A 26,048-nucleotide genomic window follows, 5' to 3' on the forward strand; every position below is an offset into this window, starting at 1 on the left:
GCACCACTCTTCTACATAATAAATTTGGCCTTCTGCTAGTCAGTAACCTCGCGCCCATTGCCATCAATTATGACCTTCACCAGGATTTTTGCGTCTTGAAACCATCATCAATTTTCGAAACGCGTGTATACCGCCGTCCTTTTCTTTTTTCTTCAATACAAATAGCCTTTAAGAAATAACAACAAAAAAAAAAAGTCCCACTCAGTCATGAGTTGCTTTCATCCCAAGTAAGTAATGTAATGTATATAAACGACAATTGAGAAGGGGTGTTTCGACCGAAACGAAAAAAAAGGTCATGGGTGTAGAAAAAGTCTACCACTGGACAAAGCGACGGCGGACAGGGGGTGCGGGCTCCTCCTCTTCGTCCTCTTCGACGTTGACAGACTTTTGCACAATTTTGGCCTGGTGCTTTTCAGCGTCGCCAGCCTTTGCGGCATCACCAGCTTTTGCGGCATCACCAGCTTTTGCGGCATCACCAGCTTTGGCGGCGTCACCAGCTTTGGCGGCGTCGCCAGCCTTTGCGGCATCACCAGGCTTTGCGGCGTCACCAGCTTTGGCCGCATCACCAGCTTTGGCGGCGTCACCAGCCTTTGCGGCATCCTTGTTCTTGTCCTCGGCAGCACCCTTGTTCTTGTCAGCACCGGCATTTGCTGCTCCCTTGTTCTTGTCCTCTGCAGCACCCTTGTTCTTTTCCGCACCGGCCTTGGCAGCATCACCGGCCTTTGCGGCATCCTTGTTCTTCTCGCCAGCCTTTGCATCACCAGCCTTTGCGGCATCCTTGTTCTTGTCGCCAGCCTTGGCAGCATCACCGGCCTTTGCGTCTTTTCCCTTGTCGGCGCCGGCGTTGGCGGCACCACCGTTCGCGGCACCACCGTTCGGGCAGCCTTGTACAGCCTAAAAATACAAAATGTTGCGTCAGTCTTGAAAGGTCCTCACTCGCGTGCTCAAGAGCAACAAGCAAAACCACATGTTGTAGGTCTAAAGGACAAGAAAAAAGAAAAAAAAACTTACAGCAGCCGCGTTCTTCTTGTTCTGCTCAATGCCGCCGGTAAAGTCCTTGGTCAGCTCCTGCAGGATGGCATTGTCGGTGGCGGCGTTGCCGGTGAGGTTGTTGGCCAGGCCGAGCTCGGTGAGCTGGGCGTTGGCGACGATGTCGAGCCCCGCGATGGCCGGGTTGCCCGGCGGGGCGATCTGCTGGTTCGCCTGGCGGATGGCGATGCCGTTCTGCACAAACTGCAGCAGCGTGGCCTTGGCCTGCGCAAACGCGTTGGCGTCGTTGGCCTGCAGCGCCTTTTGCACGTTGCCGACCGCCTGCAGCTCCATCTGCTGGTCCGCGATGTTGGTGTTGATGCCCATGGCTAGGATGGCGCCCGCCGCGCACGCGTCGGCGCTGGGTCCGGCCTGCGCCTGCTTCCCGCTGCCGCTGTTGGCCGTGCCGTTCTTGGCGGCCCCCGCGGCTGCGTTGCTGTTGGTGCTGTTGTTGCCGCCCACAATCTGGGCTCCTTGGTTGCCCTTGTTCTGCCCCTGCTTCGCCTGCTTGGCGCCTTGGGCCACCGCCACGAGGGCGAGGAGTGCGGTGAAGGTCGTCTTCATTTTTGGCTGTGAAATGTATCTGAGCTTCCCTTGAAAGAAAAAAAAAGGGAGTGGGTATAAAAGAAATGAATGGACTGAGTGTCTTTAAAAAAAAAAAGGACTGTTTGCAACTAATAATCAGGCACTGACGAACTTGCGTCGATGATGCTGAGAAATAGAGTTGAAAAGTGACACTCAGGTTGAACCAAAGAAAACGAAAAAGAAAAGAAAAAAGAAAGCAGTATAATTACAAAAGTGAGTATAACGATACTGGACCGGCCGCTGAGTGAAGAGAAAATATCAACTGAGCTGGTCGGAGAGCGGCGCTCTGAGTTTTATACCACGGACCTGCGTGCAGGTAGTTCGCGGATCCCAACACATCCATGCCAGGGGATTGGATATCTGAATATTGATTGTTATTTTTTTTTTGTCTCCCCGACAGTTTTCCAGGTTTCCCGACTTCGGTTTGACCCAAACACGGCAGGGGGGGAAGGAGAATAGCATGGAAATGGTTACCTTGGCATGTTCTTCTCAGTTAGGATGCTTTCACAAAAGAATGGTCTCGACCGGGATATCGCAGCCATCACTGTAGCAGCGGCGCACTGACTGGAGCTTAGCAGCTATTGCGCCCCCGTCTGAACCAACCCAACCCTGCGAAACGCACATGGAGAAAGCTTAACCTTATGACTTGTCTGTACAAAGTACATGTCCATATTGAGTGCAAGTCCGGGGTGCCTGCGCGCCCCTCAGTTGAACCATCAGACCAAGCGAAAAGAAAAGAAAAGAGAAAAAAACAAAGCCCCATCAAACAAGGTCATGTTTCGACCCGTTGCCCCGTTTCCTCTGGCCCTGGAGTTGCAGATAAAGCATGAGCTTGAATGGTTGTTGAAATGGCTTCCCTGTTTCTATTCGTTACGAGTCTGTATTATGCGGCGTGAGGAACGGTTTGTGGACCTTGCTCTTGGCATGGTACTCTGGAAAGCTTGGTTTGATTTGGCTCGTTGATCTGCCGGCAAGGGGCTTCCAAGTGTAGCAGAGATAGTACGGATGAAATCCATCCGATCACGCGAGGTAGGGATATTGGGGCTTCTGTTTACTGTAGTTCCCTGGGCAGGCTAGGTTAAACAACCTCGACAGTCCAGATCGCCGTTGGTTTCGCTACGAGCACAGAGCCGAGGCCGTTGCTGGCCACACTCATCTGAAGTGGCCGCTAATTTGCACAACTAAGTTGACGTGCAATCTACTTGCAGAATGACAGAAGCCACGGAATAAACCACCTTTTTTTTTGGGGTGTTTGTTTGTTGGTGCTAGCAACTATTCTTAGCCTTTCCTCGTCAGGTACCTGATATGTTTGCAAGTCGCCTATACATACCCCTTACGCGACTCGATGTGTGACCTACGTTGGACTTGATTCCGGTCTCTAACCAATAACCTGTCAATATCGAATCGCGATGCTGTGATATCGTTGCGATACGTCTGCAAAGAGGCGTAGCACGAGTTATGATACCGGATGCCGGCCCGTAACAGCGATATTAGGGCTGCCACCATGATGCAAATCCAACCGGGATTTTAGGAGACAAAGAGAGAAAAAAAGAAAAAGAAAAAAAAAAAAAAAGAAGCGAAATGCTTCCCCAAGGCGTTCTTCGGGCACTGACGCGTCCCCTGGCACCACAATGTCGAGTAAGTCGTTTCGGCGGGACAGCGTGCTTCCCTGTCATGATCACTAGACCTCCGAACTGGTTGCTGGAGATGTGCAAGAAACAATTAAGGGTATGTACCTGATACTGATAACAGGTAGCCAATATAGCCAGTCGGATTTGCCCCAACGGACATGCAAATACGAACTTGGTGCAAATGGAACGACGTGGTAGCACTCGCTCGTCTCAGTCTGGGCCTTTTGCGGCAAGTTCTACCATAGAAGGCTTAGAGCGCTGATGAAGGGGTGGCTTCATTGACTCGAAGACTGGTAATAGAATCAAACCCTCCCAGATTTTTTTTTTCTTCTTTTGCACAGGTGTCGTTGTGTCATGCAGTGAGTGAAGCGACTTGCATTGTGGTAGCTGCAGGAAAGGTTGACGTTCCCGATGCGATCCGAAAGGTTATCAAAGCTTTCCGTTCATTGCCATCATGCAATCACATTTTGATTGATTGAACCTTGTCGACGTAAGGTATCTTTGACGAACCGCATGAACAGCGAGACCGAGACAGCATCGATTGCAATTGTTAAATTTGGCGTGAGCATTTGATTTTACACCGCTCTGTTGTCCCGAAGCAGCTAACTGCATAATTATATTGTGGTCGAAAGTTGAAGGGTTGAACGGACGACATCGATCACGACAAAAGCAAACCAAGCCTCATCGATTAAATCCATCACTCAAATACAAACCCGGATGATTGTTCTCCCACAACATTTGCCGACTTTTTTTGTCCAACGCCCCGAGTCCCCGCCAAAATTCCCCAAAATTCCCCACATTTGAACCCTCGACCCCAGCTTTCGGTTGAATGAATGAACGAGGCGAAAGTGACGATTTGAAGCCGGCAAAGTCGGGGGCAAGACCGGATTAACATTTTTTTTTCTTTTTTCTATTTTGTTTGTATTCTGCTTCTTGTATGTAGACCTGTTCAATAGAGAATAACATATTGGCTCCATTCTAGCATTTTTCTTTCTCCGTTCAATTGTTCATAGTGTCTGTTTGTTTTGTCTTTTTCTTAGTTGTACGCTCACAAGAACAGGGTAGGCACCGCATCCCGTCTCCCCCTAAACCCTTTGTGCCGAACTCCCGGAGCCGAACCTAACCGCCTCAGCAACAGACTCCAAGTCTAGACGAAAAAAAAAAAAAAAAAAACCATGTCCGCACTCCCTCGCGGCATCCGGGCGGTGCTCACAAAGTCACCCAACGACGTCGTCATCCTCTCATCGCTCCGAACGCCCATCACCCGCGCCAACCGCGGCCACCTCAAGGACGCATACCCCGAGGAGCTGCTCGCCACCGTCCTCCGCGCCACCCTCGCCGCGAACCCTTCCCTGCCCGCCTCCGCCGTCGAGGATGTCGCCGTCGGCGTGGTCCTCTCCGAGCTGGGCGGCTCCAAAGCCGCGCGCGCCGCCCTGAACCACGTCGGCTACGACACGGCCAGCACGAGCCTGCACACCGTCAACCGCGCCTGCGCCAGCAGCCTGCAGGCCATCGCGTCCACGGCCAACGCCATCCGCGGCGACTTCATCTCGGTCGGCGTGGCCGCCGGCATGGAGAGCATGACGCGCAACTACGCCAGCCGTGCCATCCCCGTCGACATGTGGCCCGTCCTCCGCTCCGAGACCGACACCGTCAAGGACGCCAGGGACTGCGTCATGCCCATGGGCCTGACCTCGGAGAACGTCGCCGCGCGCTACGGCGTCTCGCGCGCCGGCCAGGACGCCATGGCCGCCGAGTCCCACCGCCGCGCCGCCGCCGCCCAGGACGCCGGCCGCTTCGACGCCGAGATCGTCCCCGTGCGCACGCGCTTCCAGGACGTCGACAAGGCCGGCAACCCCGTCGGCGACGTCCAGGACGTGACCGTCACCAGGGACGACGGCGTCAGGAAGGGCGTCACCGTCGAGAAGCTGGCGACGCTCAAGCCGGCGTTCAAGGCCGACGGCACCAGCACCGCCGGCAACTCGTCGCAGGTGAGCGACGGCGCCGCCGCCACGCTGCTGCTGCGCCGGAGCACCGCCGAGAAGCTGGGCCTCACAGATTCCATCATGGGCAGGTTCGTCGCCGCGAGCGTCGCCGGCTGCAAGCCCGACGAGATGGGCATCGGCCCGGCCATCGCCATCCCCAAGCTGCTGGGTCAGCTCGGGCTGGAGAACAAGGACGTGCAGCGGTGGGAGATCAACGAGGCCTTTGCCAGCCAGGCCCTCTACTGCCTGAGGAACCTGGGGCTGGAGAAGGAGTGGGACGAGGGCAGGGTCAACCCCGACGGTGGCGCCATCGCCTTGGGCCACCCGCTGGGTGCCACGGGTGCCAGGATGACGGCAACCCTGATGCACGGTCTCAAGAGGGACGGTGGTGAGGTGGGTGTCGTCAGCATGTGCATTGGCACCGGCATGGGTATGGCCGGGCTGTTTGTTAGGGAATGAGGAGAAGCCTGGATTGTGTAAGCTAAGAAATGCAAAATAAAATACCACTGCGAATGCGGCTACAAACACAAGCTTTGTCCTTGAATTAATTTCGCACTTCGCAGTCAATCGTACCTACACTCGGCTAAACATTTGACAGTTTCGAAAAGCAAGCACTAACTCGTGCTAACATCAGATTCAACAAGATACCAGATCAAACAAAGCGGAGAGCAATTCCTGCATTTAGGCAACCTTCTTGTCTTCACTAGAACATATCCCATCGCATTTCTTTGCCATCTTTTAATTCTCATGCCGAACATGGACATGAGGGACCCTGAGCGCCGCCAAAGAGCTGCATTGCTTCTCTTGATGCGTGCCAAAACCACGCACACAAGGGTACCATGCGAGACCAAGCGAGGCAGTTAGCTAAGTAGACAGCATAAACTGCATTCTTCGTGTCGAGATCCTTCCCGCCTATTCTTAATTTATATAGGGAAAGCTACCTGGAGTTCAAGGTTTAGACCCGCCTGATTACCTGAACGTATTCCGTGGCTGTCTGGCGCTTCAAGTTGCTTAGCTCAAGTGAAGAGAAGACGAATAATCCAAGGAAATGATGTAAAGTATTTATTTGTAGCTCTGCTTCCAAATCCAATGTTGAAAAAACAAGTATCAGATCCTAGGGAGGGGTTTGCCGCTCAAAGCCCCCACGCGAGGCTGCATACTGCTGACAGCTCGGGGCACCAATACCTGTCTTGCCATCTGCATTAGGGCCTGTGCTTGCGTCTCGTTCCCAGGAGCTCTGCTGTCCACCTTATGGTAACGGCCATCCTACGAAAGCGAGGTGCAGAAAGGAGCTTTGGCAAATGATTACTGGCTAGCTACCCAGGTTCTGCTATTTTTCGTATGAATTTTCCCCCTCAAAGGGCTGTGGCAGCGGACGATACCCATGGCAATTTTTTGGTGACATGAAGTTTATATTGAAACACTCTATATATGTTACAATTACCCTATACAATGTCCCATTGACATATGGAACGTGAGGTCTCTTGGTAGCATGTTTTGTACAGACAGCCGGAACCCGCACCAAGATAATACAGAGCGTCATCAGAGCCCACAAAGGACATCCTGTCTAGGTTCCACCCATGATCCAGCTCCTCTCCACACTCCTTCCGTACTTGCCATCGCCAAGAACAGGGAGGTCGCGCTTCTCGAGCTCCCGCACAATGACCTTCCACCTTCCTGTGGCCTTGTGCTTGTCGACGCGAGTATAGCGGCGGTCATGGACCGTGACGTTGGGCAGGTCCAGCAGCTCTGACTTCATCTTGAGCTCTTCTGCCAACTTGGTTGGCCTAGGCCTCTGGATAAGGGTTTGCACGAGCGAATTGACGTGTCCTTTGCCCCAGTACTTGTGGTCGGTGAGAATGTGACCCGACAGTTGCTGGATACGCTTCGTAACCTGCAGTATGTATATGATGTTAGTTCAAACACTAAATCCGAAAACGAAACATGGGGTTGGTGTGGGCATGTCGACGTACCATAAACTTGAACTTCAAGTCCGTAAGAGCAATCTCTTTCCATTGCTTGCCGACAGTCTCGAGAACCTGAGCCGTTTCCGCAGAATCCATACCGGTAGCCTGTTCACTCCCCTCGACCTGTTCATTCAAAGGGGCAGCAACATCATCCCTGCCAATGATGTCCTCGAGCACCATCTTGGCCTCGGCCTCGCTGCACACCTTGGCCTCCCTCTCACCGTCGACCTCGATCTTGAGGGTCATGGCCCTGACGGCTGCATCCTTGCCGCCGAGGGCCCACGTCTTCGGCACCTCAACGCCCTGCTCAACTGCCTCCCTCACGACCAGCGCCTCGGCGACCGCCCTCCTCGCGATGCCCTCGAGAAGCTTCGGGTCCCAGATCTTGTGGCTGCCGGCGAAGAAGGGAGTGAAGGCCGGCTTGGTGCCGTTCCAGTTCTCTTCGACCTCCCACCACCCTTCCAGGCCGCCAACCTCTTGTAGATCTTCCAGGGACGTCGCAGGCTTGTAGTTGGGGTCCGGCACCGAGTCGGCGTGCGGCGCCCATTCGGGTTCCGGCGGCAAGACGAACGTTGGCTCGGGGTCATAGGTATCAACAGGAGCGGTCTCAGCAGCAGCCTCAGCAATGGCAGCCTCCTCTTTCTGACATTGCGTCCGGCTGCTCCGTAGTGGCCTCGGCTGGCTTGTGGAAAAAGTACGGCTGGTGCTGCTGTTGCTAGTGCTCTGGGCGGCAAGGCATCGGATGTTGCTGGCGATTGAGGGTTTTTGGGGATGCGCCTGCGCCAGGAGCCCCGATGCGGTTCTTAATCTTGCCAATCGCCGCATGGCTTCTTTTTTTTGCGAATTGTTGTACTGGCGACGATTTGCTTGACGTCGTCGGTTGACCTTTTGGACCGCTTCTCTCAAGCCAACAAGCTCTGGTCTAGAAAATTTGGGTGGAGCTCCAAGGCGCGCCGTGTCTTGCTGCCTGAGGCATGGCTAACAAACCCCTGCGGTACCACTCTGGTATTGCTTGGTAGGGATCCCCTGGCAAGCAATCCGACATCGCCTCGATCGCTTCAAACAAGTTGTCGCGATGGCGTCCAGCTGTAGAGTTACGCTTCAATCAAGTCTGCGGCACGAAAGCAACAAGAACTCAAATTCATGAGCTTGCCATTTCAGGCTTCGTCATACACATACATATTTAACCGCAATGGCCCGAATAACAATATTGGCCTTGCTGTTGGTAGCATTTGTCACTCTGGTGGCAAGCTGTAAGTTTCATACTCGAACCTCTCCCAAACATCGACACTGGTCCCCTTTCTCCAAGCTAATTTCGGCCTCTCTGTCACCCCCCACACCAGCACCGCCAACATTCTGCAAATGCACCTGCTTCAAGAATAGCACCATCATCCCGCTCGGCACGGGCCACGTGCCGGCAAACCCACCGCCCGGGCCGCAGCCGACGTCGCCAGCGACGACGGCCACAACCGCCACGGCCGCCGCGCCCACCGACAGCCCCGACGGCCAAAAGAAGCCAGCGGTGCTCCTGCCGCGCGCCGCCTCGTCCTCGTGCGCCCAGTGCAACCGCGCCTTTTGCCTGCAGTACAACCTGCCCATCTGCAAGGGCGCCGAGGAGAAGGACGTGGTGACGCAGTGCTTCGCCCGCGACTCACGCAAGGATCAGCTCATCGTCTGGGCCTTCATCCTCGGCACCGGCGGCCTGCTGGGCTGGGCAGGCCTGAAGCGCGCCCTCGAGCACCAGCAGCAGAGACGTGACGCCGCCGGGGGCATGGGCTTCGGGGTACCTGTTGGTAGTGTTGGCAGGTCTGGAGGCCTGGGGGCGTCGAGGAGGGGTGGCGGTGGTGGTGCTGCGGGTGGAGGACAGGGTGACAGGGGGGATTACGTCTACGTCGATAGTGCTACAGATCAGGGCGAGGGGATAAGCTCGGGTGTCAGGGCGGCAGGGCGAGGATGAAGGGCTGTTTGGGGTTATTCTTAATAGCTAGATCCTTTTTTTTTCTTTTCTTGTTTCTTTCGTAAATTCCATCGGCTATGCCTGAGCCTCGATCACCGTATACTTGGATAATATCGTCTCGTTGTTCATTCTTTCGACATAGTGACAATTCTCTCGCCCATGGCTTTAGCTCTGCTTATATGCCAATGTTTCGTGAGATAGATGGAGACAACGTCGACAGGCAACGAGGGAATCGTCCAAACTGTGACATTTTATTTTCTTTCACTGGCGTTAATATGCTTGTCACTGTCTGACGTCTGATACTATGTCATACGATAAGACACCCCCAGATAAAGCAGGCTGAAGATTCAAAACATGAAACATGATCACGTATCCTTTTCCACTATGGAGTATCACTTGAACACCAAAAACGAAGCATGTACTAACAGCCCATTATAGACAACAACTTCACTGTCAAAGATGGACTGCTTCCCATTTCAGGTGGATTGACCGCTTATTGGCGTAACCGGGGGAGGCAGGCCTTACTTTTCTCCAAGGATAAATAATTACCCTTGTAAGCCGATACAGACCGATACCAGGTACTTTAACTCCACGCAGCGCCCCAAATAGTTGATTATTGTCTTGATTGATACCAAGCCCTCGCCGCTTCCATTTTTCACAGTATCCTAGGTTCTTTTGTTTGACCTGATTTTTACCCCATCCCTTCATTCCTTCCCCCGACTCCGTTTTTTTTTTGTCTATTACTGTCGCAATCCCCAGTCTTGTGATTATTCCACATTTTCTTTAGATATGCTGTTCAACATATCGCTAGACTGGCTTTCGGATTTGCCCTATTGTCGTCAGGAAAAAGACGAGATGCCAGCTTAGTCCTCCTCAAGGGGAGTCGCGAGTCTCTCCTCCCTATGACCGTTACGGTCCTGCGGGTAGAGACTCCTGCGCACCCTGACCGCCTCGGCCAGATCCTCTAGGACCGCGACTGTGCTGTCCCAGTCGATACAGGCGTCTGTGATGCTGACACCCTTCTTGAGACCAGATGGACCCTCAGGTGGCACCTTCTGATTGCCCTCATTGATGTTGGACTCGATCATGACGCCAATGATTGCCCTCTCACCCTCGCGCAGCTGGTCACCGATGACCTTGGCAACCTTGGGTTGGTTGCGGTGGTCCTTGTTCGAGTTACCTAGAAAATTTTCATCTCAGCACAGATCTAACACAAACCAAAGTATCACGCGACGGGTAAAAGCTGAGTGGGTTTCCTTACCATGCGAACAGTCAATCATGATGGCCTGCCTCTGACCCTTCTGGTTCAAAGTCTCCTTGGCAGCCTGAACGCTAGCCTTGTCAAAGTTGGGACCCTTGGTACCACCCCTCAGGATAACGAAACCGTGTTGGTTGCCCGCCGTCCGGGTGATGGCAGCCAGACCCTGCTTCGTAACACCCATGAACGAATGCTTCGAGGCGGCAGCTCCGATGGCATCAATCGCAACACCGAGGTTGCCGTCCGTTCCGTTCTTGAATCCAACGGGGAACGAAAGACCAGATGCCAACTCTCGGTGCAATTGGCTTTCGGTCGTGCGAGCGCCGATAGCACCAACCGAGATCAGATCGGCTAGGAACTGAGGGGAAATAGTATCGAGCATCTCACTTGCGATTGGCATACCGGCTGATGTCAGGTCGCAGAAAACCTGCCGCGAAATGCGCAGTCCCTTGTTGATCTTAAAAGTCTGATCGATATCGGGGTCGTTGATCAGACCCTTCCAGCCCACCGTGGTCCTGGGCTTTTCGAGGTAGGCGCGCATAACTATGCAGAGGTCATCAGAAAGCTTGTCGGCCAGGGCTTTGAGACGCTGGCAGTATTCAAGGGCAGCCGCGGGGTCGTGGATCGAGCAGGGTCCCACGATGACAAGAAGACGGTCGTCGTGGCCAATGACGCAGGCGACGGCCTCCTGGCGACCACGGACAACTGTCTCAAGGGCCGCTTTGGTGATTGGAATCTCCTCCATCAAGATTTGAGGAGGGATCAGAGGGTCTTGGCCCAGGACTGCAGTGAAGCGCATTTCTGGTTAGATACCCGATTGTTGAATTTACCCGAAGGTCAAGTATCAGGGCTACGAATTAGTATCAATAAAGCATTCAGACTGTACCTCTGGTATCGTCAAAGACGGCCTGGGCCGGTAGCATGTTTGCTCCGTTGGACATGTTTCCTATCGTCCAATTCGATGAAACAGCGCACACGTTCAAAAGATTGCGCTTGCGATCAGATTCAGCTCAGAAATATCTTAGATTGGCTGATTATCCCTTCCAAGAACGACGTGTTCGTATGGTGTTATATGAACAAATCTGACGGTGAAGTCAACTGGAGGACCCTGGGAGAGTAGATTTCGACACAAACAAAGCAAAAGCACTGTAGTGACTCAGTCAGTCCTAGCAATAACATGGTGCAGAAAACTTTCCGGGATAGATCCACAGCCCTAGCATCTTTGAGGTACCTTTTGAATGGATACTATTAAAAGCTCTTTTGTGTTGAAACAATTGCTCTGCCTTGATGATTGTGCAAGAACAAATGATGATAATTGGATCGAATTATTTTTTTATAAAAGATGCATGCTACGACTTTATGCTGCTATAGAAACTATTCTTATCCACGCTCCTGTCCTTGGCCATGTCGAGAAAAAAAAAGTTTAGACAGTCGCCGCCGATATACGGCCTGTGACGCTGGCAGCTCCAGCCGGTGGATGTCCCTCCGGAGCGGCAGGTAAGCTTTTTAGCCCCTCCAAAGTGGGATGAGCTGATGACGCTCGGGAGCGGGCAGCCTGGATTCTGCCCCACTAATCGTAATTGAGCCGTTGTGGTTGGCTGGCCAGGGCTTGAAATTTTCACCGCCTTGGGAGCGGGCTGACTGCATCTGCATAAATGCGGTAAAAAGAATCTAGGGTGCAGGGTAGGAAGCTTGTTGAACCCGACAGCGGAGTCTAGCTTTGTGCACGGGGCATCCATCACTTCCCACGGGCTATGAGTCTCAAGCGGGTGGCGATGAGGCCCAGCTCAGCAAAATCTTTACAGCCAGTTTCGGGACGACGGCTGCAAAAACCGGATGACATAAACTTATGTAAGTGGTAAGTAAACGGTAAAACCAAGATTGCAATCGTTGCTGATTGATTTCCAGATATGAACTCTTTAAGACGAGACCTGCATGGGTTAAAAATATATGGAATTGTTATAGCTTAAGTAGGAATTGGAATTCCTCAAGTCATTAGGAAGATATCTCTACCGAGTACAAGCTTGGTGACATTCAGTAGCCACAATGCAAGCCGCACCATGTCTATCCAATTTTCCCGATGCTTGAACAGTCTAACTTCCACTAATTTGTCAGTGTAGATCGATCATATTGCGAAGCGTGCCTGCATAATATTCATCATCAAGACGCATGATGTACAGACCAATTGCGACGCTAAGGGGCGGAATAGGATAGAAAAGCTCTGAACAACGCAATTGCTTCATCACCTCCCTCCCTCGTTTGCCTGACAGAGGCTTTGCTCCATTGGCAGATCCCGTTTGCCACTGAACAAAACGCACAGAACGTCAAATCGCAGCATGGATCATTGTCCACGAGGTTTGTCGACATGTTTTCGACAACTGGCGGAACTACGGCCCACGAGCGTATTTGACGCAGCCCTTTCCACCCCATAGGGCGGAACCCAAACGAAAAAAAAAAAAGAGGACACAACAACAAAAAAAGGTCGGGTCGGTCTGATGTTGTTTCTGAATCACTTCGGCCTTTGAGCTCTTTTATCCCACCGAGATTCTTTGGACGAACGTGAAGATTCTCTGTAACTTTTCCCAGGGTCTTGACATTTTCGTGCCTATTCTAGACTCGTCTAGGTCTACTTTTAGGAGACTAAACTTCTTGCTGGCTCTCATGAAGCAATTCTGAAACGCACCGCTTCTGTGGGTTGAGTCTATGCCGCTGTTGGTGTTGGCAGTAATTGGGAAGCGCACTGACTTTCGCCCCAGGAGCATGGGGACCATCTGCCCGGTTGTGCATTCCAAAAGAGACTTGATCGAGCTGCCGGGAATCCTTTCCGGGGCACCAGAGCCACAAAGTACTACGATGTTACTCTTGTCAGTTGTCTTGTCGTGTCGTGCCGTCTCATAGGGTTGGTTTTGTCGTGTCGTGGCGTTGGACCCCTCCCTTCGCCGTAGCTTGGCAAAGCCCCATAGCTCCCTCCGCGGCGAAGAAAACAAGCGAGGATGAGGCGCATCCCAGTCCTAGGCCTTGTTTAGTCAGTTGTTGGTGGGAGCCACGAGAAAGGGGCTACGAGGTCAGGTCTACGTTGCGTTAGAAAAAAAAAAAAAAAATCCTGGCCAACGACATCATTTTCTTCTCAGTATCCTAATCAATGTTATACTAAACTGAATCGAATAATTCTTTCTCTTTCTCCGTCTTATTTACTTCCATCTCTGCTCTTTACTAATTACCAAAGCCAGTTGTTGGCCTTATTTACCTTCGTTTTATCTTATCTAGCCTCGGTGGTTCACACTTTCCCACCAGTTCCGCGATCAGCAACGTGCGCCCTCTTTTCCCGTGCTGTACCCCAGCCTTTCTCTAGCTCAGCTGCGCTGGCAAAGTCAAACCAAACCAGCCTTCGTTTTCAGCTTTCGACTTTTAAATTTCCACCTATTCGCAATTGACAGTCTTTCATCGTTTCTTTTTGCTATCTTCTTTCCTTTTTATTTCGTGTGATTTATTCCTCTCATTTTCTGCTTATTTTCTGTTACTATATACTATTGCATACCCTGTTCTTGTTAACTGCTTTTAATAATTCTTCGACGGTCTCTTTTTGAACGACAGCTTACTGGCAGCTGCCGTTTTCCCCGGCCATTTATTCACTTTCTTGTTGCGTCATCCCACCCAACGAATCCGAGATCAAACTTCCAGCCCAGCCTCCTTCCTGCAGCTGCGCGAGGGACTAAAAATCACCACCACTGCCAGGGGTTACTGTTGCCTGCTGACAGCAATTCACCTTATATTCGGCCTCATCTTACATTTATACCCCGACTTGATCTGATCAGATCTAATCTTGAACTGCCGCGTCCGACAAAACACGAACGTTCATTAACCAACCTCGACTTTCACCATCATTCAAAAGCAATCAGTCAATCAATAACCGAATCACTCTCTTTTCGGCAGTTGCACGCGCACTCTTGGCCAATCGCGCATAATTGATAGACAATACTGCTACAACCACTCACTCACCCGCTGCAAGCAACAGATCGAGTATTGTACAGCAGAGCAGCTGGGTTGCACTTTTGTCTCTTTCTCCTCGGCGTAACTGTATACTCGTAGTATACCTTAGTACACGGCCCACCAACAGACATCTCAACCTTCCAAAAAAGATGTTTTACTCGCAGGGTCAAATGGCCAACCCGCTTGGGTTGATGTCCCTGAAGCGGGGTAGGGATGATGAAGCCACGGAAAGCTGCCAAATTGGCTTCACTGAGCATCGGAATGTAAGCAACCTTCCAATCTGGTCATTCTAACTTGGTAGCTTCATACTCGACTACAGAGTATTTTTTTTTCTTCTTCTCGAAGCATACCGCCACCAGAGCTGTTGAAACGACCGCTTTCCGATTGTCGGATTAATATGCAGGTACTGACTGCAATTTTTGTCTCTCTCTATAGAAGCGCATACAGACCCTTCCACTGCGCACGGCCACGCGACCAAGCTTCAACCCAGACACAACCTTCTCATCTCCCGACTCTCTAGCCGTCAAGCCACACGAATTCGCGTCGGAAAATGGCGATGCATTCCTCGGAAGCTGCTATGCCCAGCAGGCAGCCTACGCTCAGCAACAACAGGAACAGGTCCAGCCCAGCTTCTCGCCATGGTCATCAACCTCGAGCGGCGCCATCAGCCAGGAATATTCGCATGGTGCCAACGCGGATATGGACATGATGATGGATAGTGAGTGTGGCGGCGACAACCAGAACGGCCGGATGCCGACACCCATACTACCCAGCTTTGCAGCGCAGGTCAAGGGTAGCAGCTGGGGTGCCGGTAGTGGCAACGCTTTCCAGAACCAAGGCCATGACAGAACAGATGGATTGCCTTCATCACCAGCCATGTCGCCTACCGCATTCCGTGACCGTACAGTTCCTCGGTCTCTTGAACACTCGTCAGCCGCCATTGCCGACTGGAACCTGGTGCAAAACCGTCCCTTGCCATCGCCGATTAGTGAAAGCGGCGGCGAGGAAATGAGCAGCCCTAACATGGTGCTGGACTGCCAAGGAAGTTTCCCCTACATGGCGCAGCGTTCGTCCTCGGCAATGGAGCTGCCAATGTACCTTCGGAGCGATAGTCCTACTGCGCCTTCATCACCTCCTCAGGAGCACCCCAACCTGCATCAATATCAGCAGGTACATCAGCAACGCGAGGGCAGTCCATCGCCGTCTAAGAAGGGCCACACCCGCTCTCGCCACACTGTAAACAATTGGACGCTGCATGGGGGTATGAAGAAGTCGTTCAGCATAGGATACCGAGCAGACTGCGAGAAATGTCGCCTCAAGGTTCCGGGTCATTTCAACCACATCATAGTCTCTTAGAAGGGACAAGATTATTATTATGGAGACCCGGAGCTTCTTGCCCAACTGCCAGAGAAATATTTTGTTGAGCGTGAGGCTCTGAAACAGAAGAGACTATGGAGACAACAAGAACAACGTAAAATGCGAGCGCTCGCTGATTTGAGTGGGAACGAGGTCCGTCAGGCGACAGATTGGATTACCAAAAATTGGAAGCGTTGGGAAAGACGCGGGGGACAGCGGTCAAAAATGACATGCGAAGATGCCAACAATAGGCCATGTCAACGGCCCTGGACAAATTCGAATTATATTTTCTCGAGCGATGGATACCAGACGAACAGGCTCCGGAAGGCGCCTGTCTCTTCTTGGTCACCAAACTTGCCAGCAGGCAGGCCCTATGAATTGGACCAGTCCCGGCCTGCTCCACATGCCGTCAGAAACATCTTCGATGGTGACCCTGATGCAGATGATCTTGCGTTTATGTTCTCGCGTATAGATCTGGGCAAGTGATCAGTTGTGCACCACCTGAAGCTTACTTTCTCTTTCAAATGTTTTCCTATGTATCACAGGGTTTCCGGGCCTTTTTTTCGGAGTTGGGGTTATACCAGTCATTCTTTTATATCATTTTGCTACCGGGGCACCCCATGAGAGGGTCCCTGGTTGAGGACTCAAGGCGTTTGGTGTTTCAATGGAGGCTAGGACCCATCACTACTCATTTCATTTACTGAGCGTCAGACTGGTATTGGAAGCGGCCATAGTTGCCGTTGTCCCCCTCTTACACCCACAAGATCTGGTTTATAGTCACACTATTATATGCTATCCACATATGAATAGTCACTAAGCGAAACAAATTACCAACTTTCAGTTTTTCATCATGTCTTAAGAAGTGTTTAGTCTACATCCATCCAACAAACCAATCGACCTCGCTCAAGTCATTCAATAAGTAATTCCATGACCATGCGAATGTCTTGTTGGAGATATTGACTTTCTATTGAAACGGACTAAATCCCCGACGCCATCGTAATGCACATGTGATACCCATTTCTACAACTAAGAGTACATGCCTTTTCTGGGCTTCAGCCTCCTCCTGTCCTACCATGCCCGTCTACAGATTTTACAGAGCCTCCTTGTTTCCCCCAGAGAGCAAGCGTCCGAGCAATCTCCAAGTACAGCTTTCGCCTTCCAGCTTTATTGGTGCCATCGGGGCTACCAAAACCAGCCCTTTTTCGGCGGTGTTGAGCCTGCATCCGTCGCAAGCGCAGCGTCACCTGCTGCGGTGGCAGGACTGGTGCTGCTGCTGGGCTTGCTCATGCGGATACTGCTCGCGGCCTTTTCGAGTTGCGGTGCGGCTGCAACAGTTCCTATCTTGTCCAGCATGCCGCCGCTGGCCTGGTTCTCCTTCTCCTTTTCAAAAGCAGCCTTGGCCTTGTCCTCGACTGTCTTGACGATACCGCCCGCGGCCGCCGCGGCGTCGCTTGCAGCAGTCCTGGGCTTCCCTGCGACGACATCATCTTCCGTCTTCAGTCCGCCAAACAAGAATCCCTTGACCGCCTGCCAACCTGTTTGGTTCATGTCGATCGAGGGTGTCTCGGGTTGTGTTACCGTCGCCTCTACTGCTGCTGGCGGCTTCGTCGCTGTCCTTGCGGAGGTGTTGCTGAAGAAGGATGTGTCGATACCTTTGGCCTTGGCCTCCTCAACCAGGGCGATCTGCTCGGCCGTCGCGTCGCCACGCATATAGGCCAGACGGGCGGCCTGCAGAGATGACTCGTCCATCTCCTTCTGGGCAGCTATGAACTCGCTCTTACGTTTGCGATTGTACACCATCATGTCAAAGGCGGCATAGGCCGTCACGACAGTCGCGATTGCTGCGTGGGATTATATCCAGTGTCAGTGAAAACACTCCTTCAGCCCTGTCTCTCCATAAACATATGCAGAGTGGGTGTGTGTGCCATACCAGTAAAACCAATCAGCCCCAGCACGGTGAATCGGTGCACGCGGTCCAGGATCGGTCGGCTCCTGTCGACAAACTTGTCCAGGAACGTCAGCTCGGCGTTGCGAGCAGCCAGGTGCTGGGCGCGCAGGCGTGCGACGCGCTGCTCGGGAGTTTCGTTTATGTGAGCTCCGGGCGTGGGCATGCCGCCTCCTCCGGGAGGTTGCTGCGACTGGGGCGGTGGTCTCCTGGGGTCTTTGAATTTGGATGAGACAGGGCGGGCGGCCGCATCGGCTGATGATGGAGGTTGGAATCTGGAGGACTCGGCGGCCTTGGATGCGGCGTGTGGTGTAGTAGGAGTGAATCGGGTGGCGTCCGAGACGCTCCGGGGCGTCCTGGCCCCTGATGATGAGGCCATGGTTTATTGTAGACTTTTTTTTGGGAAGTATTAAAAATCGAAGGATTGTAGGAGAAGTGAAGAACAGGGTGAAAACAGAGAAAAGAGACAGGACAAATTTAAAAAAAAAAAAAAAGAAGATTGTGTAGATCAAAAACTGGTATTGGAGATTACAACGGGCAGAGAGGTGAAGAAGAGATACAATATGGACTGAGACAATCGCTGTCGTCGTCGATTTTGACTGAGGTAGCTTGGCTCGAAGAAAAAAGCTCGTTGTCTGGCGTCAGGAGATTTCTGCGGAGCTTCTGGGGAGCTAGCTGCAATTGGTGCACGGGCCACAACAGGATCGGCTGCAGACACTTGGTTGGGAATCGATTGAATCGTTGCGTTTACAGATGTTGATTGCTGTAGGTGTGCCTTTCTTTATGCAACCAGATCCAGATCGAAGTACTTCGTTTGTTTTATTGAAGTCAAATGAGGAGGTTTTTTTGATCGGGCAGCAAAGATGCTAATTGATTTCCCCTAAGGGTCCTAGGATCAAGTCGAAACTGTAAGTTGCAGGAAGCGTTCTTCTCTCTACGTAGTTAACAGGCGTCAATCCGCTGTATTTAGTAGTCGCAATATATCACTTTAGCACCTGCCAGAGTGAGCTGGAGAAGCAGACTTGATTTTACACGAAGACATGTTGTAGAGACATGTCTCCGCACCTGAAGAATCTCCAGCAGATCAGAAATTCAGTACCAGGTTTGAACTTTGATCCGTAGATTCTACCAAACCCAACACGCTCCCAACCGGCTGGCTGCATGACATGACATGACATGACATCGAAGTGGCAGCCGCACGTGATTGAACACCGTCCAACACACCATGCGAGAGACTAGCCTACTATTAGCCTGACAATTAAGGCACCACAAAATTTTGCCCTGCCCAACCCCACCTAGCCCGCCAATCAGCTAGTCTCCACTTCCTGTAGGGTTTTGTAGCCCTCTGCAACTTTTTGCCGGGTCGCTAGACATCCATCAATTCGATCTTGGAGGAGCACGTCGCCGTCGTTGAGAATCAGCACCACTACTAACCCACAGCTTGCCGTCGCGGATTCTTCACAATGGTACGCCCTTCTCGATCGTGACGAATGAATCTTGTCCAGATCCCAGAGATACTGACTATCCATGATTTTCAACGAAATAGGCGATCAAGCACAACAACCAGATCCCCCACAACCGTTAGTAGCCCCGTCTCCCACTCCAGCCAGCGACGACGAAACTCGAATGGAAAGGCACTATACCAAGAGCTCGAACCGAGACTGACGAAGACATGCAGACTTCCGCAAGGACTGGCAGCGCCGCGTCCGGTGCCACTTCGACCAGGTACGATACGACGAATTTCAGAATTGGAGAGAATTATGATTCTCAAGGCCAAATCAACTGGAGCATAGGATAGGAGATGCTTGCTCATGGGCCTGATCTCGAGCAAACGCTGACTTTTTTTTTTTTTTTTTGGTGGAATAGCCCGGCAAGAAGGCATCGCGAAGAGTCGCACGCCGCGCAAAGGCCGCTAAGGTCGCTCCTCGCCCCGTCGACCTGTTGAGGCCCGTTGTGCAATGCCCGACCATCAAGTACAACCGCCGTGCCCGCCTCGGCCGCGGCTTCACCCTTGACGAGCTCAAGGTACGGCGTTCCCAGTGGTGTTTTTTTGCAAAGCCTTTACGGCCAGTAGGGGGATAGAATCCTGGGCGAAACATAGATCTAACACTACGTCTTTCACAGGCTGCTGGTCTGCATAAGCTCCAGGCCCGTACCATCGGTATCTCAGTCGATGGCCGCCGCCGCAACCTCTCTGAGGAGTCGCTCGCCCGCAACGTCGAGCGCCTCAAGGCCTACAAGGCCAAGCTCGTTGTCATGCCCAAGAAGGGCAAGAAGCCCGAGGTTGCCGACAAGACCGCCCACAAGATCTCCGCCGTCGTCCCCATCGTCCCCCCTGTTGGTGTCAGCGAGATCAGCAAGTCGGACATCCCCAAGTCGGACAAGAGCGCATACCGCCAACTGCGCGAGGCCAGGGCCAACGCCCGTCACGAGGGCAAGCGGGAGAAGCGTCTGAGGGAGAAGGCCGACGAGGAGAAGGCCAAGAAATAGACAAGATACCATCTATGAAAAAGAAACGTCTTTCTATCCTTGTCGCCGCCTTTTGTCATTTTTTTCGGAGCTTTTTTCATCTTTCTGTCATGTTTCTTGGGCGTGTGGGGTGCAACGAACGAGACGTGGTTATGGTTCTCTGCTCGTCACAGGCACATCACACTAAAGGTAGTCTCGGTTGGTTCTGCTTTCTCGCGGTCTGCTCCAGGGAAAATAAAATTAGGAGAACATGGTGTGGTGGTTTCTTAGGGCCGTTTATTTCACGGAGCAACACAGGGCATGGTTTCAGAAACTTCACTGCATCGCGGGTCTGCTAGATGTATTCTGATAATGAATACGGAATGAATGGGAAGGCAAAGCACTTTCTACTTGATGCCTTGTGGTCACGGATGGTGTATTACTGGTGGTGATGTGAGGATTGAGCTCGACTAGTGAGGACATGAACGTGTATGTATGTGTGATTTTTCTGTCTAACTTCCCGTCGCTACGCGTCTGCCGCTGGCTGCTCCCGCTCACCAAGCACCATCTCGCCACCGGTCTGCATAAGTTGTCGGAGTCTAGTCTTGGACTCCTCGGACAGAACCTCCAGCGCGGCCTCACTCTTGAGCAGCTCAACCAGCAGCACCAGGACATTCTCCCGATCGATCTTGGCCATCTGCGCCGCCTGCCTGGGGTCCGCTTGCTTCGGCTCCAGACCCAACCCTTGCACGCCATCCACAGTGGCGAGCTGCTTCTTGTTCTGCTCCTCCTCCGTCTTCCTGGCAGCCTCCTCGGCGGCCTGGCTCTGGCCGAGGCTCACGGCGCGCTCCAGTGCTGCCAGGGCCTCTGCGCTGCTCGTCAGGGCACGGGCGACGAGCGGCGCGCCGTCCGAGCCGCGGCGGGCCATGATCGCCAGCACGAACCAGGCCTCGCTGCGGAGCGCGGGGAAGCGTGCTTGGGTCAGCAGGAAGGCGAGCAGATGGTGGAGGCCGTCGTGGCGGGCGAGGAAGTTTCCGAGCGGCCCGGCAGGCGCCGTAGAGTCCTGCCAGGCCGGGGAAGTCAGGATTGTGACTTCCGGTCCGCTGCTGCCGCCGTGCAGGACCCTGCAGAGGGCGAGGGCGGTGCGGGATGCCTCGGTCTTTGTGGGCTCTGTCGGGGCCGTGGTGAAGACGTCGATCAGGGCGTGGAGTTGGGTCCTTGGCTGCTTGGTGGTGCTGTCGTCAGAGGACGTGGTGGCAGATAGGGGCTCGCAGAAGAGGCGGGCGTTGGAGGGCGTTCCTGTCAAGAGCAGCCGGCAGAGAGATATCGTGGCGAGCTGAGTCTGCGGCTGAGTGTCTTTGTGGGCCCAGATAAAAGGTAGCAGGCCGGTAGTTGACGTCTCCCCGTCGTCGCCTGTTGGTTTGTTGACGGTGCTCAGGAGGTGCTCGCCAAGGACTGGGCGGTTCCCCGAGGGGATGGCGAGGTTCTTGAGTAAGCCAATAGCGGAATGCAGCACCGCACCCGGGGCAGCATCGTCAGGCCCCGGCGTAGAATGGTACTCGTTGGCGAGGAAGGATATGAGCGGCTTGTGGATGCCCAAGGTTTCAACAAGCCAGGACGTCTTGGCGTCGTCGCAGGCGAGATTTCCAAACGTGAGACATGCGGCTTCTTGCAGTGGGGAGTGATGTCTAGAAAGCCAGTCGGTCGTGACTCCGTGTTCGGCCAACCACTTGGTCGGGTTGCCGTCTGATGATGTTGAGAATGACTCGGACCAGCTTGGTTGGGAGGACAGGTCGGCAACGATACCGACTAGCGCCTTGCGCATGTTGATAAGCTGGTTGGCATCATCAATATCATCATCATCAGCGTCTGCGAACGAATAACATGTACATGCTGTCTCGAGACTTTTGTAGATGGCATATGAGTCTGAAGGTGATGTGGATGCCGTAGCGATCCGATCTGGGGTTAGATAGGCCGTGGCCGTGCAAAGCAGGCTGACAAAATCCTCAATGTCGAGTGGTGAATTTGCTGCTGGCCAAGAATGTGGTAACGAGGCGCATTGCAGGAGGGTGATGGGGATGAGTGTATCCGGCGAGGCCTTTTCGTAATTTGTTGATGCGAGGAGGCCGATCGTCTTTGCTGCAATTCCCACGAGGTGTGGTGCCTTGGCCACCCGTGGACTTTGAAGCCATTTTACAAGTTCCCTAGAGAGGCCTGCCTCTGCCGCCTTCGCATGGGCAGGCTCTGTAGGGTGTGTTCATGCCCATCAGCAAAGTCTTGGGTTTTATGAAGGGGTAAAGGGAACTTTGACAGACCATATTCTATACAAATATTGTGCAACGAAGGAATCACAAATGGAACAAGTTCGTCCTCGACGAGAAGCTTGATTATCGGCGGAAAATATGCCCCATCGACTACCCGTGCTCTGTTTTCGTCTAGGCGGGACAGGGTGGCAGGTCAGATACAAGCGCAAACATGACGGATACACAAACGTGGTCAAACGGACCACAGCAGGTTCAGTAGCCAACGCCTACCTGTATCCGCGCACGAGTTGCCGACAAGACGAAGTGCCTGGACCTTGAGTGCTTGATCCGTATCTGGTTCGGCGAGTAAATCTAGGCAGAAGTCCAAGATTCCAGAATCACCGATGGGGGTTCTCCATGAAGCTGGGCATTTCCAGAGCGTGGTCAGCCGTGTTGTCTGAAAGCCGTCGGAAAAAACTGACCGTCACGACTGCCTGTTGCTAGCTTTTGCGTGATGGCTAAGAGATCGTCAAGCGATCCTGGTTGCCGGAGCTGCTGTGCGCGGGCAAGAACCGTCTTGAGGCCCTGGGTGCGCTGTGTCTTCACATCTTGAGGAAGGGCATCGTCGTTATCGTCACCGCTAAGTTTGGTGCTGTTCATATATTCCAGCAGGCTGGTGATGTCCTCGGCTGCCATAGTGGTAGGCGTTGTTTGCAGTGGGCAGCAAACTAACTAAATCACGGTTTGCGACAGATTTAATGGCAGATGGAGCGTCCAGATAAAAAGTCTACGTTGAAGCCGAACTTTCCTGGAGCCTAGAGGGGTAGCGCAGGATCAACCAGAGCCAAAATGACTGCCCACCATCGCGGGGCCCAATTCCGACGATACAAGCATGACAGGGCTCACAATGTCAATCAACTGCGTCGTTTACAACTGAAGCTTGTGCACCGCTAGCTAACTACCAAACACAACTTGATCGAATCTAAACCTGCGGTCCCCAGACCCCGCAAACTCAATACATCCATTTTTCTTGCATTACAACTCCCCCAGAAAAACCACCAAGCTCATCTTCTTCATGACACCACTCAAGGCGGCGCACACAATGAAAAAAGAGGTGGGTTATCAAAAATTGCGCCAGGGTTGGCCCCGAAGGACAAACCAGAACGGTCGACGCCACGGTGTGCAATGCAGGTCTCCCGTTCTCCGGCTCCGTCTTCTTGATCACGGAACTCGGCCAACAAGGTAAGTATGAAGAGAGAAAGAGATCAAAGAGAGGTCAAGAGAGAAGGGCGGGCAATAGAGGCCTTTAAATAGACCACTTTTCAAGCGGACTCCGCCAGCTGCAAACTTTTCCTGGATCTCACCAATCACAAATTAGGGTGGCTGGCCAAGACCTGGTGCCTGGTTAATAAGGTTTACCAGTGCATTCTAACAGTGAAGTGGAGAAAAGTACACGGCCGTTTCCATCTGCTACTGCACACAGACACAAGCGATACCTTCAATTCATAGTTTCGTTCGCAACCAACTTTTATTTATCAAATCGAACTATTCTAAACCTTAATGCCAATTGCTGCATCGCGCTGTCTGCTATCAGATGACAAAAGGTACCCCTAGCCTGTACACACTCAGATTCCTTGAAGCATCTTTGGCAGAATGGTGTCGGTAGCATTCCAAAGCATGGCGGCATTGTTATTCATCCAGTAAGCTCCCGTGTACCAAGTCGACCGGAGGCCCTGCAGCTTGTTTGCCTGGTTTATGATACCAGCACGCAGCTGCTCAGGAGTCCAGCGTCTGTACAGAATGCCATGGTCCTCAAACGCTTCAAACTTTAACTGGTTCACATCTCCCTTGGGCACTGTTCCGGCATCCATGAGCCTCTGCAGGGAGCCGCGTACGATGTTCTGGGCGTCCTGGAAGCTCGTTTCCTTTTGTGCGATCACCAGGGATCGAAAGACTGGACCGAACGACGAGTTGGCCCTGTAGACAAAGTTTGCCAAGTACGGCGTGGTAGGGTAGGCCAGGAAGTTGCCTCCGGCGGCGGCGGGGTCGGTGTTGGTGATGGTCTTGGCTGGCAGGGATGGGTGGGACACGATGCCAGTGTAGCAGCGGTTGCCCCAGGTCGAGTGCAAAACGGCCGTCTCATTGTCATCCAAGTCGAACGCAGTTTTGTCCATTGTGTCGGGCCCGATGGTGACCAAAAGCCTCTTGGCGCTGACGGTGGACGTGCTTCCGTCCTTGTGTTTGACGACAAGTCGCACTCCGGCGTCAGATCGGGTGCTGGACACGACCTCGGACTCGTACATGACACTGTCGCCCAGCAAGTCCCGGATCTTGAAATAGATCTCCCGGTTGTCGCCCGAGGCAGCCACGAAGCCCCCGTTGCTAGGGTAATAGGCCTTCCAGACATCGATAACCAGGGCCGTGTTGACATCCAGGCCCATAACGGTCCATATCCTCGGGGTGAAAGCCTCCAGGTTATACTTGCGCGCGAAGTCCTTCCATGGCAGGAGCAGGTCGGCGGGTATGGCGTCGCCCGTGGGGAACTCGGTGCCTACGGGCAGCAGGAGAGACTCGAACCGTTTCCACTGCTCCCGCCACCTGCCAAAGGCAGCCTCCGCGGCGGCGGATGCGGGAGCGGTGTAGTTGACCAGGGTTCCATCTGTGAAATCCGCCGAGATGGGTACAGAAGTGTCGGATGTTGGCGCTTTTGTCGCTATGTTGAAGCGAGCAAAGTAATTGACAGAAGCGGTGTTGTTGTCAAAGACATCAATTCCGTAGCCAAACGGCTTTTTGGTCGCCGGATCATACCATGTGTTGGCATGGCCACCCTGCAAAATAGTGACATGGAATGTGAGCGATCGTGTTTGCCACACCAAAAGGTTATTTATCCATGTTTGCCGTCTGATTGTACGTACAAGGACACTGGCTTTCTCCACGACCAGGACTTTCTTGCCAAAGTCTTGACTCAACCGAACAGCTGCGTACGCCCCTGAGGTGCCTCCGCCAACGACAACGACGTCCGCGTCAATGGCAGAACTTGCGGCCTGAGCAGCAATGGCTGCCGTCGCCAATGCAGCAATCGAAATCTTGTTAAAGAACATGTTGCCCGAGGATGCAATGTCACCAGGAACGAGTTCCCATCGTCCAAGGATCGCACAATGTCGCCCTCCATCAGTAAAATATCTACTCTACCCCTTGCAAAAAAAAAAATAAGGTTTCAATACCGTTGATTACAATGTGAGTTGAGTTTAGGACCAACCTCGAACGGGGAAGTAGAGCCGATAAGGGGGACAGGAAGACATCATAGGCCCACAGAATGGACCTGGCTGCCCGGTAATAGTAAACCGTCGACGCAAATCCCATCGTTCTAAGTTCATGTTTAAATTAATAGACCGGCGTATTTTGCATAAATCTCGCAGTCCTCCAATCTCGCCAATACATCAAATGCAAAAAGCAAAAAAGATTGCTTGCGGTTTTCTACATCCTGCGAATGATCCTGGACTGGCCCCACGTTTGCGGGACATCCCGTTTGGAGGTGGGCCGCTGCGTCTTTGCCTCAACTACTGCCGTGGACTGATGTATACTAGGTTTGAAACGGTTCTGATTTTGAAGCGTAAAAAAAAAAAAAAAAAAAAAAAAAAAAAAAAAAAAAAA

General features: G+C 52.7%; 11 protein-coding genes across 11 annotated transcripts; 5 read left to right on the forward strand and 6 right to left on the reverse strand.

Moving 5' to 3' along the window:
• Nucleotides 1–312: 312 nt before the first annotated feature.
• PpBr36_10165 (uncharacterized protein) lies at nt 313–1,593 on the reverse strand (the record flags this gene model as incomplete). The annotated part of the gene is made up of 2 exons (XM_029897278.1): nt 313–894; nt 1,012–1,593. The coding sequence occupies 2 exons, from the start codon at nt 1,591–1,593 to the stop codon at nt 313–315; spliced, it is 1,164 nt and encodes a 387-aa protein (XP_029744231.1).
• A 2,827-nt stretch (nt 1,594–4,420) lies between these two features.
• On the forward strand, nt 4,421–5,689 carry PpBr36_10166 (uncharacterized protein; the record flags this gene model as incomplete). Its single annotated transcript, XM_029897279.1, has 1 exon — nt 4,421–5,689. One exon carries the CDS (start codon nt 4,421–4,423, stop codon nt 5,687–5,689), a length of 1,269 nt encoding a protein of 422 aa, XP_029744251.1.
• Nucleotides 5,690–6,797: 1,108 nt separating this feature from the next.
• Nucleotides 6,798–8,022, reverse strand: PpBr36_10167 (uncharacterized protein; the record flags this gene model as incomplete). Its single annotated transcript, XM_029897280.1, has 2 exons — nt 6,798–7,124; nt 7,204–8,022. The coding sequence occupies 2 exons, from the start codon at nt 8,020–8,022 to the stop codon at nt 6,798–6,800; spliced, it is 1,146 nt and encodes a 381-aa protein (XP_029744252.1).
• A 367-nt stretch (nt 8,023–8,389) lies between these two features.
• On the forward strand, nt 8,390–9,154 carry PpBr36_10168 (uncharacterized protein; the record flags this gene model as incomplete). The annotated part of the gene is made up of 2 exons (XM_029897281.1): nt 8,390–8,450; nt 8,541–9,154. The coding sequence occupies 2 exons, from the start codon at nt 8,390–8,392 to the stop codon at nt 9,152–9,154; spliced, it is 675 nt and encodes a 224-aa protein (XP_029744228.1).
• An 863-nt stretch (nt 9,155–10,017) lies between these two features.
• Nucleotides 10,018–11,353, reverse strand: PpBr36_10169 (uncharacterized protein; the record flags this gene model as incomplete). The annotated part of the gene is made up of 3 exons (XM_029897282.1): nt 10,018–10,334; nt 10,416–11,213; nt 11,299–11,353. The coding sequence occupies 3 exons, from the start codon at nt 11,351–11,353 to the stop codon at nt 10,018–10,020; spliced, it is 1,170 nt and encodes a 389-aa protein (XP_029744229.1).
• Nucleotides 11,354–14,551: 3,198 nt separating this feature from the next.
• On the forward strand, nt 14,552–16,244 carry PpBr36_10170 (uncharacterized protein; the record flags this gene model as incomplete). Its single annotated transcript, XM_029897283.1, has 2 exons — nt 14,552–14,665; nt 14,838–16,244. The coding sequence occupies 2 exons, from the start codon at nt 14,552–14,554 to the stop codon at nt 15,756–15,758; spliced, it is 1,035 nt and encodes a 344-aa protein (XP_029744426.1). The 3' UTR covers nt 15,759–16,244.
• Nucleotides 16,245–16,940: 696 nt separating this feature from the next.
• PpBr36_10171 (uncharacterized protein) lies at nt 16,941–18,082 on the reverse strand (the record flags this gene model as incomplete). The annotated part of the gene is made up of 2 exons (XM_029897284.1): nt 16,941–17,599; nt 17,689–18,082. The coding sequence occupies 2 exons, from the start codon at nt 18,080–18,082 to the stop codon at nt 16,941–16,943; spliced, it is 1,053 nt and encodes a 350-aa protein (XP_029744425.1).
• A 1,084-nt stretch (nt 18,083–19,166) lies between these two features.
• On the forward strand, nt 19,167–20,193 carry PpBr36_10172 (uncharacterized protein; the record flags this gene model as incomplete). The annotated part of the gene is made up of 5 exons (XM_029897285.1): nt 19,167–19,169; nt 19,250–19,283; nt 19,382–19,428; nt 19,570–19,728; nt 19,828–20,193. 5 exons carry the CDS (start codon nt 19,167–19,169, stop codon nt 20,191–20,193), a joined length of 609 nt encoding a protein of 202 aa, XP_029744250.1.
• A 484-nt stretch (nt 20,194–20,677) lies between these two features.
• Nucleotides 20,678–23,090, reverse strand: PpBr36_10173 (uncharacterized protein; the record flags this gene model as incomplete). The annotated part of the gene is made up of 4 exons (XM_029897286.1): nt 20,678–22,395; nt 22,467–22,586; nt 22,686–22,817; nt 22,877–23,090. 4 exons carry the CDS (start codon nt 23,088–23,090, stop codon nt 20,678–20,680), a joined length of 2,184 nt encoding a protein of 727 aa, XP_029744424.1.
• Nucleotides 23,091–23,469: 379 nt separating this feature from the next.
• PpBr36_10174 (uncharacterized protein) lies at nt 23,470–23,640 on the forward strand (the record flags this gene model as incomplete). Its single annotated transcript, XM_029897287.1, has 1 exon — nt 23,470–23,640. One exon carries the CDS (start codon nt 23,470–23,472, stop codon nt 23,638–23,640), a length of 171 nt encoding a protein of 56 aa, XP_029744423.1.
• A 379-nt stretch (nt 23,641–24,019) lies between these two features.
• On the reverse strand, nt 24,020–25,495 carry PpBr36_10175 (uncharacterized protein; the record flags this gene model as incomplete). Its single annotated transcript, XM_029897288.1, has 2 exons — nt 24,020–25,222; nt 25,310–25,495. The coding sequence occupies 2 exons, from the start codon at nt 25,493–25,495 to the stop codon at nt 24,020–24,022; spliced, it is 1,389 nt and encodes a 462-aa protein (XP_029744422.1).
• Nucleotides 25,496–26,048: the final 553 nt, after the last annotated feature.

This window comes from Pyricularia pennisetigena, assembly GCF_004337985.1.
Source record: "Pyricularia pennisetigena strain Br36 chromosome 4 map unlocalized Pyricularia_pennisetigena_Br36_Scf_9, whole genome shotgun sequence".
NCBI classification, from domain to species: Eukaryota; Fungi; Ascomycota; class Sordariomycetes; order Magnaporthales; family Pyriculariaceae; genus Pyricularia; species Pyricularia pennisetigena.